The 15995-nt window shown below is 48.3% G+C and overlaps 1 protein-coding gene across 16 annotated transcripts in view; it reads right to left on the bottom strand.

Annotated features, from left to right (window-relative positions):
* The window catches only part of GLYR1 (glyoxylate reductase 1 homolog), a 48119-nt gene that overhangs the window by 4444 nt on the left and 27680 nt on the right, over positions 1–15995 (bottom strand). For 7 of the 16 annotated variants that reach the window (XR_008650941.2, XR_010115814.1, XR_008650939.2 and 4 more), the window contains 6 exons: positions 13527–13626; positions 7212–7322; positions 6421–6522; positions 4625–4787; positions 4162–4341; positions 3679–3803 (listed from right to left, as the gene is read on the bottom strand). Coding sequence is in view for 9 of the 16 variants with exons in the window: in XM_055243015.2 (XP_055098990.1) it covers positions 3679–3803; positions 4162–4341; positions 4625–4787; positions 6421–6522; positions 7212–7322; positions 13527–13626 (781 nt within the window). In the remaining 7 variants the exon portion in view is untranslated. The remainder of the gene's footprint in view (positions 1–3678; positions 3804–4161; positions 4342–4624; positions 4788–6420; positions 6523–7211; positions 7323–13526; positions 13627–15995) is intronic. The other 9 variants (XR_008650942.2, XR_008650940.2, XM_055243019.2 and 6 more) reach the window with 3 other exon arrangements.

Below are 15995 nucleotides of genomic sequence, written 5' to 3'. Positions count from 1 at the left end.
TACTGGGCTTCACTATATTGGCCAGGCTGATCTCGAACTCCTGACCTCAGGTGATCTGCCCAGCTCAGCCTCCAAAAGTGTTGAGACTATAGGCGTGAGCCACCGTGCCCAGCTGAAACTGGAATTCTAAAAAGAAAGCAAGAAAGGAGGAACAAACAAAAGACAAAGACAACGAACAGAAATCAAATGATAAAATGGTAGCTCCAAGTCGAACCACATATCAATACAACTACTAAAGGTCAATGCACCTAAGAACCTGACCTCTGAACTCCTAACAGTATACAGCCTAAGCTCATACCATCCAAACGACCTGAAAGCAGACAGCTGCATTGAGAAATTAACCTAAAAACTCTGCTTCCCAGCCAATGAATCCTGCAGTCAGGGTGGAGGCAACTTGGAAGCCACTTCAAAGAGAAGCTTTCCCAGCCCAAGCCACATGAAACCCTTGGGAAATAACTATAGTACGAAATGAGCTTTCATCAAAAAAGACTTATAAAATACACAAGGAATTCTACTGTCCAGAGAGAATCCACAGGTAGAATGAACAGGGGGGACTTGAAATAGTAATGTAATCTGAAAGAGTCATGAAATAAGTACTCTGAAATGTTGAAACAGACAAGAGACAGAAGACAGAATTTAGGAACAAGGCTGCACGCGGTGGCTCATGCCTGTAATCCCAGCACTTTGGGAGACCAAGGCAGGCGGATTACTTGACTCCAGGAGTTCGAGTCCAGCCTGGCCAAAATGGTAAACCCCTGTCTCTACTAAAAATACAAACATTAGCCAGGTGTGGTGGTGCATGCCTGTGGTTCCAGCTACTTGGGAGGCTGAGGCAGGAGAATCACTTTAACCCAACAGGTAGGGGCTGCAGTGAACTGAGATCATGCCACTGCACTCCAGCCTGGGCAACAGAGTGAGACTCTGTCTCAAAAAAAAAAAATATATATATATATATGTAATTCAGGAACAGAGAATTATACCATGAAAAGCCAGGTTTCAAAAGAACAGTACTGGCTGGGCGCGGTGGCTCACACCTGTAATCCCAGCACTTAGGTAGGCTGAGGTGGGTGGATCACCTGAGGTCAGGAGTTTGAGACCAACCTGACCAACATGGTGAAACTGTATCTCTACTAAAAATACAAAAAGTTAGCCAGGAGTACTGGCAGGCACTTGTAATCCCAGCTACTGGGGAGGCTGAGGCAGGAGAATCGCTTGAATCCAGAAGGCAGAGGTTGCAGTAAGCCGAGATTACACCATTGCACTCCAGCTTGGGCAACAAGGGTGAAACTCTGTCTCAAAATAAAATAAAATAAAATAAAATAAAATAAAATAAAATAAAATAAAATAAAACTGTATCAGCTGATAGTACTTGAAAAATACAGCTGCTGTTTTCACAAAGTGTCATTTTTATTATAATAATATGGTAAAGACAAATGTTTTTCAGTTGTTTTTTTTTAGATTTAAATTCTATGAAGATGAGCTAAGAAAGCGGAACTTCTACCCTAAAAAACTTTTCGAAAGTGTATGTGAAGTTGGATACAGTTGTGCACACCTATAGTCCCAGCTACTCGGGAGGCTGAGGTGGGAGGATTGCTTGAGCCTAGGAGGTCAAGGCTCCAGTGAGCTATAATTGCGCCACTGCACTTCACCCGGGCAAGAGAGTGAGACTGTGTCTCAAATATAAAAAAAGTGCATGTATTTTTTTTTTTTTTTTTTTTTGAGACGGAGTCTCGCTCTGTCGCCCAGGCTGGAGTGCAGTGGCGCGATCTCAGCTCACTGCAAGCTTCGCCTCCCGGGTTCACACCATTCTCCTGCCTCAGCCTCTCCGAGTAGCTGGGACTACAGGCGCCCGCCACCGCGCCCAGCTAATTTTTTGTATTTTTAGTAGAGACGGGGTTTCACCGTGGTCTCGATCTCCTGACCTCGTGATCCGCCCGCCTCGGCCTCCCAAAGTGCTGGGATTACAAGCGTAAGCCACCGCGCCCGGCAAAAAAAAAGCGCATGTATTAACTGCTTAAAACGTCATTTGAAAAATGCTAATAGACATGCTAATTAAAAGGCAGATACCGTCAAAATGGATAAAAATCCAAACCCCAATTACATACTGTCTATCAAAGACATAATTTAGACATAAATAAGAGAGGAAATGGATGGAAAAATATACATACCATGAAAACAATAAGCCTGAGAAGGCTGTAGCAGCTTTCTTTTTTTTTTTTTTGAGACGGAGTCTCACTCTGTTGCCCAGGCTGGAGTGCAGTGATGCAGTCAAGGCTCACTGCAACCTCCTGCCTCCCAGGTTCAAGCAATTCTCTGCCTCAACCTCCTCAGTAGCTGAGATTAAAGGTGCCTGCCACCATGCCCAGCTAATTTTTTGTATTTTTACTAGAGACGGGGTTTCAACATCTTGGTCAGGAGATTGAGACCATCCTGGCTAACACAGTGGAACCCCATGTACTGCACTGTACTCCAGCTTGGGCGACAGAGGGAGACTCTGTCTCAAAAAAAAAAAAAAAAAAAAAAAAAAAAAAAATCATACAGGCAGCTGGTTGTAGTGGTTCATGCCTGTCATCCCAGCACTTTGGGAGGCTGAGGTGGGCGGATCACTTGAGGTCAGCAGTTCAAGCCCAGCCTGGCCAACATGGTGAAATCTCATCTCTATTAAAAATACAAAAATCAGTTGTGTATGGTGGTGCGTGCCTGTAATCCCAGCTACTCGAGAGGCTGAGGCATGAGAATCGCTTGAACTTGGGAGGCAGAGGTTGCGGTGAGCCGAGATCGCGACACTGCACTCCAGCCTAGGCAAAAGAGCAAAACTCTGTCTCCAAAAAGAAAAAAAAAAACAAAACAAAATCCAATACAGGGCAGGGCATGTTCTTTGACCATAGAGCAGTAAGTTAAAAATCAATAATCATTAGATATCTAGGACGCCCCAAACACTAGATAAACTTTTAAGTAATTCATGGGTTAAAGAAGAAATCAGAAGACAACACGGCTGAGGGGACATTTAAAGATTTATATGCTCATGTTATAAAGAAAGCAGGTTTAAAATAAATGATTTAAGATTCCACTTTAAAGGGTTTGAAAAAGAACAAAGAGGCCGGGCGCAGTGGCTTACACCTGTAATCCCAGCACTTTGGGAGGCCGAGGTGGGCAGATCACGAGGTCAGGAGATTGAGACCATCCTGACTAACATGGTGAAACCCCGTCTCTACTAAAAATACAAAAATTAGCCGGGCGTGGTGGCGGGCCCCTGAGGCGACAGAGCAAGACTGCGTCTCAAAAAAAAAAAAAAAAAGAAAAAGAAACTGAATGGCCGGGCGTGGAGGCTCACGCCTGTAATCCCAGCACTCTGGGAGGCCGAGGCGGGTGGTTCACCTGAAGTCAGGAGTTCGAGACCAGCCCGAACAACATGGAGAAACCCCGTCTCTGCTAAAAATACAAAAATTAGCTAGGCATGGTGGTGGGCACCTATAATCCCAACTACTCAGGAGGCTGAGGCAGAATTGCTTGAAACCAGGAGGCGGAGGTTGCAGTGAGCCGAGATCGCACCAGTGCACTCTAGCCTGGGTGACAGAGCGAGATTCCGTCAAAAAAAAAAAAAAAAAAAAAAAAAAAGAAAGAAAAAGAAACTGAAGAAACTGAAGGGCCTTGGGGCTTAGGCCGCATCTACCGTACCTCGTTTGCTGCAGCTGCCATGGGAGTCGGATGGTTGACCGCATCACCCAGTGCAATGGCTAAGCGGAGATCCTTCTGAATGTATTTCAGGTAGAAATCAGGCTTAAAGTTTCCTTGCAGGATATCTGAGGAGAAAAAGCCAGTATCAGACAAAAGCCAAGGACCTGAAACTAAAAACTACCTACGGTCCATTTAGGTCTTACCTAAATGACACCATTTAGGCAGGTGTCAATACCTAAAACATACTCAGGGCTCAGTTCCACATAGCCTAGGCCTCTTGGCCCCTCACACACCCTTAGACACCTGAGGGCTGGAGCTCCCAGCCTATATCCCCAAATCCCACCCACTGTGTTTCTGAACCTCCTCTGGCCAGGGACAGGGACTGACTGGGGAGGGGCATCTTTCACGCTCACTGAATCCTTGACCTAGTCCCCTGCTCTAATCAAACACCAAATGCAGGAAGAGGGGCCAAAGGCAACTCACTTTGGCACTTCTGGTCCAGGAAGATGCTGGCCAACTGTCCCTGATTGAGGATGTCCAAGAGTGTCTGCTGGGACTGGCCTGTCACCTGGGCCAGGGTCAGCCCCTCGGCAATAGTGGCCATGAAGCTCCCTTGGACCATGTTCACGATCAGCATCATCTTGGCTGCGTTGCCCACTTCACCTGCCCAGGGTAAAGACTCACGGTCACGGCCCAAGAATGCCAAAGACAGGGCTTCTCTGTCCACCATCACCTCTGCTCAGACCCACCTCTCTCTAGGGGAGGCCCCCTTCACCTGCCCCCGACAGACTGGCTCTTCCTCCTTCCACGCACTGACTATGCAGGTGAAAGGAAACCTTCCCCGGGGTCCCCGGCAGAAAGGCCGTGTGGGACTGACGCTGTCATCAGTGTGAAACAGAGGAGATGTGGCCCCAGGCTCCAGGCCTGACAGGTGCAGGCGTGTTACCTAGGAAGAAGGAGGTCTTCCCCATCGCCTGGAAGCAGCTGCTGCAGTCCTCGTATAAGCCCCTGTCTCCAGCCGCTAAGATCACCAACATCCCGTCATTAGACAGCTGCTGATTCCCTGAGACGGGGGCTTCCAGAAAGCGCCCCCCTCTAGACACAATCACCTGGAAAGAAAAGTCACAGCTTCTGGAGGCCTCCCCTCTCCCAGCGCTCTCTGGGCAGGACGCAAGCAGTGTTGCTGAGTGACCATGGCTGCTCATCACCTTTCAGAGATGGAGGGGCTGGTCACCGATACCAAAGTCCTTTAGCTGACACCTGAACTCAGGAGCTAACCATGTGCGGGTCACACAGGCCAAATCACAACAGTGATGAGATGCTGGCGTCTCCACACAGGGACCCAACTGACTTGGAATTTTTTTTTTGAGGTGGAGTCTCGCTCTGTCGCCCAGGCTGGAGTGCAGTGGCGCGATCTCGGCTCACTGCAAGCTCTGCCTCCCGGGTTCATGCCATTCTCCTGCTTCAGCCTCCTGAGTAGCTCGGACTACAGGCGTCCACCACCACGCCCAGCTAATTTTTTGTATTTTTAATAGAGACGGGTTTCACCAACTTAGCCAGGATGGTCTTGATCTCCTGACCTCATGATCCGCCCACCTCGGCCTCCCAAAGTGCTAGGATTACAGGCGTGAGCCACGGCGCCTGGCCGGAATTTTTTTTTTTTTTTTTTTTTGAGACAGATTCTTGCTCTGTCGCCCATGCTGGAGTGCAGTGGCGCAATCTCAGCTCACTGCAAGCTCTGACTCCCGGGTTCATGCCATTCTCCTGCATTAGCCTCCTAAGTAGCTGGGACTACAGGCACCCGCTACCACGCCTGGCTAATTTTTTTTTTTTTTTTTTTTTGAGACAGAGTCTTGCTCTGTTGCCCAGGCTGGAGTGCAGTGGCGCAATCTTGGCTCACTGCAAGCTCAGCCTCCTGGGTTCATGCCATTCTCCTGCCTCAGCCTCCCAAGTAGCTGGGACTACAGGGGCCCGCCACCGCGTCCGGCTAATTTTTTTTGTATTTTTAGTAGAGACGGGGTTTCACTGTGTTAGCCAGGATGGTCTTGATCGCCTGACCTCGTGATCTGCCTGCCTCGGCCTCCCAAAGTGCTGGGTTTACAGGCGTGAGCCACTGCGCCCGGCCACGCCTGGCTAATCTTTTCGTATTTTTGGTAGAGATGGGGTTTCACCATGTTAGGCAGGATGGTCTCAATCTCCTGACCTCATGATCCGCCCGCCTCGGCCTCCCAAAGTGCTGGGATTACAGGCTTGAGCCGTCGCGCCGTCCTGGAATTTCTCAGAGACCAACAACTAGGACCAGATGCGACCATGTCAATGGCTTGGCTGAACACACACCTCCCCTGTGGATGCTGCCCTCCCCTCAGAACGTATGTGGGTCCCAAAGTCCCTATTCCCTCATTTGGGCCAGATGCTCGGGGAGGAGGGATGCTTTGCCAGTGTCAAATGCAGAAAGCTGCTCAAACCCCAATGCCAGGCGGGCAGCCTGGGTTGCTTCTCATCATAAGGCTGGCAGCTCCAGGACTTGATGCCCATTCCAGCCATGCAGCGACTGCCCATGGCTGTTCAGACTAGTTGCGGTTTGAAGGTGGAGCACGGGATAGGCTAGTCCCAAGGCTACTCGCTCTCTTCTTCCCTCTCTGGCTTTGGCTCTAGAGTAACTAAACTGCCCACTCCTGTAAGCCTGGGTCTTGGGCTCTGATAGAAAGGATGCTGGAGAGCCAGCCCGAGGAAGGCTGCTACCTGGGCCAGCTCAGTGACGGTGTCAGCGTCCACTGTTGACATGTCCACGTAGCACTTCCCAGGGCGGATCCCTTGCAGCACACCACTGGGGCCCAGCACCAGCTGTGGGGACACAAGGGAGAAGCAATAGCCCAGGCTCCCAGGCAGATGCTCAGGAGCCCTACAGACCTCAGATCAGAATCCTGCTGCTGTTTTGGCTCATTTCCTGATTTCTATCAAGCTGAAAAGGGAAGAACAATGAAATAAGCAAGGGATAGAAAAGTACTTCCTGCATGCTCCCATTTATCTTTAAAAAGAATCTATGTGAGTGTGTGCATTTCTTTTTATTTAAAAAAAAAACCCATTTAAAAGAATGAACCTCAGCATTTATTTTGGGGACTTCTTTGGATTTACTTGGATTAGACTAGTCACTAGTTTAACAAGATGACTACCGCACTTGAACTTCTAAAATATACAAATACAGTGACAGCTAAACATAGAAGCTTGGCACCTGGACCAAAGGTACATTCAGTTCCAAAGCTTCCAGTTCAACAAGAACACATGAAGCCTGTTCAAGACGCATTTCAGCACAGACTTCAAGGGCCCTAGTAGTGTTCATTCTTTGATCTGAATTAAAGGAAGTCTGTATTCAATTAATGCAAACACCCTTCACAATGGGAGATGGCCCCTGATGGGAAATTCAGCCCCCCACATGCGGACACTCACTTGGTGTGCAGGGGAGGAGGGGAGGAGGCCAGCCAGCAATCCTGGCTGTGACCCGGAGTCGCTGAGGGGAGGGAGGGGGTCCTTACGTCCTTGGCCGCCTTGGGATCCGACACGCAGGCGAAAGTGATGTCGCAGGTTGAGACGACTTCAGCGGGGGTTCTTCCCAGACGGGCCCCCTCCTGGATGAACAAATCACACTGCAAAAGTCACAGATCCTAACGTGAGCTGCAGGCAGTGCACAACAAACATGCCAGCCAGTCCAGAGAAGCGCTGACCAGGCCTCCTGGCTGGCCTCCCAAGGCTGGAGGCTGAGGCCGGGAGCCTGGGTCATGGAGATAGGAGCTCAACTTTTGAGGAAGTGCACAGGGCCTTTCACCGGCCATCTTCAGTTTTTGCATGACGGGTGCCTAGGATGATGAACTGCTTCACAAGTGTCTGCTGCAGGTATGCTGTTTCAAGAATGGGATATGAACAGTACCTCTCCCCAGCCCCCACTGTGCTGTCCTGGCTGTGGCCCTGAGCTATCAACACTCTGCTGGGAACGTGGGGATGTGGCTGGAAGCCTTCCGCCTGGTGGCCATTCCTTTTTGGGTTGTTTCTCAACACTGATGTCAGGTTAATAATACTTCTGGAAGTGCCTAAAAGCACTACCATTTTGGCTTTTTTTTTTTTGAGACAAGGTTTTGCTCTGTCACCCAGGCTGGAGCACAGTGGTGCAATCATGGCTCACTGCAGCCTCAACCTCCTGGACTCAAGTGATCCTCCTGCCTCAGCTTCCTGAATAGCTGGGACTACAGGTGCATGCCCCATGAGTGATTTTTTTTTTTTTTTCTGTAGAGACAGGGTTTCACCATGTTGCCCAGGCTGGATGGGCCTACTATTTTCTATCAAACTTTTAATATTTTTTATGATTCACATGTATCTATATTGTTGTCTTTCATAATTCTGGCATAATTATGATTTATAGTGGTTGACTGTAGAACACTTCACTGAGCGATATACCATGACTTACCTAATGGCTGACCTGCAGTTTGACACTTAGCCTGCTTTCAATTGTAAAGTGACATCAACAAACATCTGTACGTACAAAACTTGTCTATGTTTTAAATTTCGGTCTCCACAAATAGAATAAAACAGGTTCTAAAAGTTTTAAGGCTCTTAACAAATGTAGACAGATGACTTCCCCATGAGACTACGTCACTTCATAAAGATCACCAGCAAGCTCTCCTATTATGCCAGTACCAGGTACGTAATTTAAAAACTACAAGTGCCCATAAATACATGTAAAATTCTTCCTACTTGATCACTTAACCAGTCAAAAAAGGCAACTTTTTGTTTGTTTGTTTGTTTGTTTTTTGAGATGGAGTCTCGCTGTGGCCCAGGCTGGACTGCAGTGGTGCGATCTCAGGTCACTGCAAGCTCCACCTCCCAGGTTCACCCCATTCTCCTGCCTCAGCCTCCCGAGTAGCTGGGACTACAGGTACCCACCACCGCGCCCGGCTAATTTTTTGTATTTTTAGTAGAGACGGGGTTTCACCGTGGTCTCCATCTCCTGACCTCGTTATCTGCCTGTCTCTGCCTCCCAAAGTACTGGGATTACAGGCGTGAGCCACTGCACCTGGCCTTGTTTGATATATTTTAATTAGTCCTGATTACTGAACATTTTTTATGCCTTTGTTTCCTCTTTTGTGAGCAATTTTTTCGTTCTTTTTCTTTTCTGAGACAGGGTCTTGCTGCTGCCTAGGTGGGAATGCAGTGGTATGATCACAGCTCACTGTAGCCTCTACCTCCTGGGCCCAAGACATCTTCCGGCCTCAGCCTCCCAAGTAGCTGGGACTATAGTAGGCAGGTGCCACCTCACTCGGCTAATATTTTATTTTTTGTAGAGATGGAGTCTCATGTTGTCCAGGCTGGTCTCAAATTCCTGGACTCAAGCAATCCTCTCCCCTCAGCCTCCCAAGGTGCTAGGATTATAGGTGTGAGCCTATTCTTAGATCTAAAATTATTAACTAGCACCCTACTAATTTTTGTCTTAATTATCAAACTATGTGTTTAATAAAATCAACATATTACCCTTCTTTTGTATTTGCTACAAGTACTTCTAGTTGGTATTCCTTTGAATTTTTTTTTTGTTGCTGGGGAGTATTATCAAAAAAATCAACTGATCTGCTTGTGTGATTTTTATTAGTTCTAGATTTACAAAGATCTATGTTAATATTTATTTTCTTCTGGTTTTCTTTTTTTTTTTTTTTTTTTTTTTTTTTTTTTTTTTTTCTTTTTTTTTTTTTTGAGACGGAGTCTTGCTGTGTCACCCAGGCTGGAGTGCAGTGGCGCGATCTCGGCTCACTGCAAGCTCCGCCTCCCGGGTTCAGGCCATTCTCCTGCCTCAGCCTCCCGAGGAGCTGGGACTACAGGCGCCCGCCAACACGCCCGGCTAATTTTTTGTATTTTTTTTTTTTAGTAGAGACAGGGTTTCACCGTGTTAGCCAGGATGGTCTCGATCTCCTGACCTCGTGATCCGCCAGCCTCGGCCTCCCAAAGTGCTGGGATTACAGGCTTGAGCCACCGCGCCCGGCCCTTCTGGTTTTCTTTTAAAAAATTAATTCTGGGCCAGGCACAGTGGCTCACGCCCGTAATCCCAGCACTTTGGGAGGCCAAGGCGGGTGGATCACCTGAGGTCAGAAGTTCGAGACCAGCCTGGCAAACATGGTGAAACCCCTTCTCTACTAAAAATACAAAAAATTAGCCGGGTGTGGTGGCACACGCCTGTAATCCCAGCTACTTGGGAGTCTGAGGCAGGAGAATCACTTGAACTGACATTGTGCCATTTTTTTTTTTTTTTTTTTGAGATGGAGTCTTGCTCTGTCGCCAGGCTGGAGTGCAGTGACACGATCTCAGCTCATTGCAACCCCTGCCTCCCACATTCAAGTTATTGTCCTGCCTCAGCCTCCTGCGTAACTGGGACTACAGGTGAGCGCCACCACACCCAGCTAATTTTTGTATTTTTTTTTTTGAGACAGAGTCTCACTCTGTTGCCTAGGCTGGAGTGCAGTGGCACGATCTTGGCTCACTGCAAGCTCTGCCTCCCGGGTTCACGCCATTCTCCTGCCTCAGCCTCCTGGGTAGCTGGGACTACAGGTGCCCGCCACTATGCCCGGCTATTTTTTTTAGTAGACACGAGGTTTCACCATGTTAGCCAGGATGGTCTCGATCTCCTGACCTTGTGATGCGCCCGTCTCGGCCTCCCAAAGTGCTGGGATTACAGGCGTGAGCCACTGCATCCGGCCTAATTTTTGTATTTTCAGTAGAGACAGGATTTCACCATGTTGGCCAGGATGGCTTGATCTCTTGACCTCGTGATCCATCTGCCTCGGCCTCCCAAAGTGCTGGGATTACAGGCGTAAGCCACCGTGCCCGGCTGAGATTGCGCCATTGCACTCTAGCTTGGGCAACGGAGTGAAACTCTTGTCTCAAAAAAAAAATAATTCTGTAGTTAACTTGGGATATATTAGTATGTGGTAGGAAGTAGGATTAGCATTTTCCCAAACTTCTAATTAGTTGTTCTGAACCAAACTCACTGACCAGCCCTTTATTTCAATGTCTCATTGATCAGAGGCTGTCCCAGGCTGCCCAGTCCTTGCAGAGCCTGGTGTTGCCTGCGGCCTTTTAGTGATACAGCTTTACATCACGTCATCACCTTTGCTTGGGAGGGTCCTCCTCATTACTCTCTTTTCTGAAAATCCAAACTGTGTTTCTTGCTATTCTAAGAGAACCAGTGAATCATTTTTACCAAACGCCTTTTAAAATTTCCATGGGACTATCATAGGATTAAATGGCTTTTTAAAGATAATCTTTACTAAATATGTACATGGCCGGGTGCAGTGGCTCATGCCTGTAATCCCAGCACTTTGGGAGGCCGAGGTGGGCGGACCACGAGGTCAGGAAATCGAGACCATCCTGGCTAACATGGTGAAACCCCATCTCTACTAAAAATACAAAAAATTAGCTAGGTGTGGTGGCGGGCGCCTATAGTCCCAGCTACTCGGGAGGCTGAGGCAGGAGAATGGCATGAACCCAGGAGGCGGAGGTTGCAGTGAGCCGAGATCGCACCACTGCACTCCAGCCTGGGCCAGAGAGCAAGACTCCGTCTCAAAAACAAAAAAATAATAAAAAGTAAATAAATAAATATGTACACTAGATTTCCTGGTTACCCTACCCTCGGGCAGTAGGAGGGTCTCAGAAGAATATCGTAATCTCAAAATACCCTGCCAACGGGGCCTTTGAGGTCCCACTCCTGACAGGTCCTCATAGTGCCAATCCAATGCCCAGCACCCGAAGCCCAAGTACCTGAATGTGTCCTTAGTGCCTGTCTTCTCCAGTCCCCTTCAGCTCTCTAACCACTTCCCTGTTATTCTTGAAAAGAACATCATTCCAGCGAGGTGATTTTTACTTTTTTTTTTTTTTTTTTTGAGATGGAGTCTTACTCTGTCGCCCAGGCTGGAGTGCAGTGGTGCAATCTCAGCTCACTGCAACCTCCACCTCCCGGGTTCAAGCGATTCTCCTGCTTCAGCCTCCCAAGCAGCTGGGATTACAGGCATGTGCCACCACGCCCGGCTAATTTTTTTTTGTATTTTTAGTAGAGATGGGGTTTCGCCATGTTGGGCAGGCTGGTCTCGAACTCCTGGCCTCAGGTGATCCACCCACCTCTGCCTCCCAAAGTGCTTGGATTACAGGCGTGAGCCACCGTGCCTGGCGAATTTTTACTTTGTTTAGAATATTTTAAGTTTAAAGTCATCAGTTCCAATACCCCCTTCACAAACACATGCTCAACCATACCATGTGCATTAATTTTTTTTTTTTTCAGACCGGGTGTGGTGGCTCAGGCCTGTAATCCTAGCACTTTGGGAGGCTGCGGCGGGCGGATCACTTGGGGTCAAGAGTTTGAGACCAGTCTGGCCAACATGGTGAAACCCATCTCTACTAAAAATACAAAAATTAGCCGGTTGTGGTGGTGGGTGCCTGTAATCCCAGCTACTCAGGAGACTGAGGCAGGAGGATCGTTTGAACCTGGGAGGCAGAGGCTGCAGTGAGCTGAGATCATGCCACTGCACTCCAGCCTGGGCAACAGAGCAAGACTGTTTCAAAAAAATATATATATATTTTTAATAGAAATTGAGATGGGGTCTTGCCATGTTGCCCAGGCTGGTCTCAAACTCATAAGCTCAAGTGATCCCTCTGCCTTGGCCTCCCAAAGTGCTGGGATTACATGTGTGAGCCACCGCACCCGGCCATCTTAAGGGGCTGGGAGTTTTTAGTCTCTCTTCCTTTGTTCCATGCAGGAGTATAGTGCTTTAGTTTTCTGGTATTCAGGCCATGGCTTTTCATCTTTTCTCAGATGAGAACTTGGTGGGAGCCGTTGCCTCTCTCCATTACAAAAAGTGATCATTCATGGATTTGCAATTCCATCTCTGGGCACACAGACCTTCTGAAGCCATGGACCACCACCTCAGGTTGAGAACTTCTAAACTCATGCTGTCTAATATGGTAGCCACTAGCCACATGAGGCTACTTAAATTTTAACTTAAATGAAATAAAAATTCAATTCTTCAGCTGTACTAGACAACTTCATGTTGTCAATGTTTAATAGCCTTGTGTGGATAGATAGTGGCGACTGCACTGGACAGCACAGATACGAAACACTGCCATCACTGCAGAACACTCCAGTGTGCAGAACACCATGAGCCGCTAAAAAGAACCAAGTGGATCTATCCACAGGCTCCATGTGAATGACACTCACTGTATGTGCGTACGTTCACATAGGCATGAAAACAAGGATGTAAAACCTAACACAAGCTATGTCAGGTAACGGCACAGGGGGGGATTTTTCCTTCATTTTTTACCCCCTGGATATTTTTAAATGTTTAGTATTTAATTTATTTATTTGAGACAGAGTCTCACTCTGTTACCCAGGCTGGAGTACAGTGGCATGATCTCGGCTCACTGCAAGCTCCACCTCCCAGGTTCACGCCATTCTCCTGCCTCAGCCTCTGCAGCAGCTGGGACTACTGGCGCCTGCCACCATGCCCGGCTAATTTTTTGTATTTTTAGTAGAGACGGGGTTTCACCGTGTTAGCCAGGATGGTCTCGATCTCCCAACCTCATGATCCGCCCGCCTCAGCCTCCCAAAGTGCTGGGATTACAGGCGTGAGCCACCGCGCCAGGCAAATGTTTAGGTTTTATAATGACATCTTAAGTTTAGGCATCTACATCTCTACCTGCCTGGACTAAAAGCTTGGCTTCTATTCTATTGCACGCAGAACGCTGAGACAACGGGGAGATGTCCACTCTTAGGGTTACCCCAGACTCCCCCGACCCAACAGGCACTACCCCTGAATGCTTACTTTCTCTGCAGTGCGGTTCCAGACAGTCACTGTGTGACCCATTTTTAGCAAGTTGGAGACGATTCCACTTCCCATGAGACCAAGGCCCAAAAATCCTATCCTGAAACAGACAGAGACTAATGAGTTCAGGATGGAACGGGAGGGTCAAGGTGATGATGATTCCATGCAGCACAAGGCTCGCTCCCTTATACAGCTTGGGGTAGGGGAACTCAGACCGCCACAAACAGCAGTGTGCCAATCTACCTGTAGAGCCAGGGGCGTCATGCACATGGGTCTTTTGTTATGCCATGGTCTAAAGGTGTCCCAGGATGTAAACGGGCATTTTGAAACCCCTGACTGTCACAGAAAAAAGTATGATGTGTATGGTTCAGGGCCAGTCTCCCAGGGCAAAGTCCCCCTGTTGCCTTTTTTTTTTTTTTTTTTTTGAGACAGTCTTGCTCTGTTCCAGGCTAGAGTGCAGTGGCGCGAACTCGGCTCACTGCAACCTCTGCCTCCTGGGTTCAAGCCATTCTCCTGCCTCAGCTTTCCGAGTAGCTGGAATTACAGGTGCACGCCACCACGCCCAGTTGATTTTTGTATTTTTAGTAGAGACAGGGTTTCACCATGTTGGCCGCGCTGGTCTCAAACTCCTGACCTCGTGATCTGCCCGTCTCGGCCTCCCAAAGTGCTGGGATTACAGGCGTGAGCCACCATGCCCGGCCCCACACTTTACTTATTTTTTGAGATAGTGTCTTGTTCTGTTGCCCAGGCTGCACTGTAGTGGTGCAATCATGGCTTACTGCAGCCTCGACCTCCTGGGCTCAAGTAATCCTTCCCCCTCAGCCTCCTGGGTAGCTGAGACTACAGGCATGTCACCACACCTAATTTTTTGTGGTGACAGGCTTTTGGTATGTTACCCAGGCTGGTCTTGGACTCCTGGGCTTAAGGGATCCGCCCACCTCAGCCTCCCAAAGTGCTGGGGTTGCAGGTGTGAGCCACTGCACCCAGCCCTGGATACTACTTTAAAGCCCAACAGGATCCACCACAAGTCACTGAAGCACTGTGTTTAGAGCTAGGCAACTTCCTTGACTGCATGAACCAGGACGGCAATTTTCACCGTTCTTTCCCAACTTCAATTCTCCACCCACACCCTACCTTTCCACTCTTCCCGTTATCAACAGAATGGGCCTTGCCTCTTCTCTCCAAAGCTAAGTCCTTCACCTGAGCTTGGAACCCAACCTTTCCCAGTCCACAAATCCTTCTCCCCATGCCTGCCTTCCCCCAAACCTCTCACCGCTCCCCCAGCCCTTCCATCCACAGGTCCTTCCCAATCCTTGTGACAGAAGCACTCATTGGCCAGTCTCCTCCACACACATTCACATACTCTGCCTGCTCCTTCCTGCAACCCTGAGAGCTGGGGGCTGGCTGCCACTGCTGCTATTTCGACATGCTTTTACGGATAACTTTTAGTTTGCCCAACTGTCTTTTCTTGGTTCTTGTATTTCTTCACCTCTCTTTGCAAGTGACAATGGTGCAAAAGAATGCCTTTCCTCATTTCTGACCATATCATGTTCTTGTTTTTATAGTTTTTAATTTTATTTATTTAAAAAAAGAGATGGGGGGGGTCTTGCTATGTTGGCTAGGTTGGTCTCGAACTTTTGGTATCAAGCAATCCTCCCACCTCAGCCTCCTAAAGTGTTAGGATTACGGGGGTGAGCCACTGCACTCAGCCTCTTTTCTTTTTTTAGAGACAGCATTATGCTGTCTCCCAGGCTGGAGTGCAGGGGTGTCATCATAGCTCACCGCAGCCTCAAACTTCTGGGTTCAAGTGATCCTTCCACCTCAGTCCACCTGAGCAGCTAGGACTATAGGTGCATGCTGCCATGCCTGGCTAAGTTTTAAAATTTTTTTGTAGAGACGGGGTCTTGCTGTATTTCCTAGGCTGGCCATGAACTCCTGGCCTCAAGGGATCCTTCTGCTTTGGTCTCTCTAAGTGTGGGGATTACAAGGATGAGCTACTGCGCTTGGCCATGTTTTCAATTCAGGCTTTCTCTGAGTGCTGGATGTCCCCTGCAGCTCCTCCACTTTGACCCCGTCATTCTTTCCATAGTTTTGGTCTTCTGGAACCATCTCTACAAATAGGCCTCTAATCTCTGCTGGAATATCAGCTGCTCACATTCTCCCTGTCCCAGCCTGTATTAAGTAATCTGAATCACATGTTGAAAATGGAACCCACCAACTTTCTCACCAATATAGACCTCCTTGCTAACTGCTTCAAGTTGTGGCTTAAAAACAAAGAGGTACCTTTTTGTCACTCATTATTTGGGTAGTACAATACTCCCCCATGATTCTAGATCATGACAGGCAAATTTCCTTTCCTTTCTGGGTGTTCTAGGAAGTCCAGCAGACCTGGGATGAAGCTTCTGGATTTTTTTTTTTTTTTTTTGGGACAGAGTCTCATTCTGTTGTCCAGGCTGGAGTGCAGTGGTG

The sequence above is a fragment of the Symphalangus syndactylus genome, chromosome 14 (genome assembly GCF_028878055.3).
Source record: "Symphalangus syndactylus isolate Jambi chromosome 14, NHGRI_mSymSyn1-v2.1_pri, whole genome shotgun sequence".
NCBI classification, from domain to species: Eukaryota; Metazoa; Chordata; class Mammalia; order Primates; family Hylobatidae; genus Symphalangus; species Symphalangus syndactylus.
Note: the sequence above shows the minus strand (reverse complement) of the source record. Positions and strands in the feature narration are given on the sequence as shown.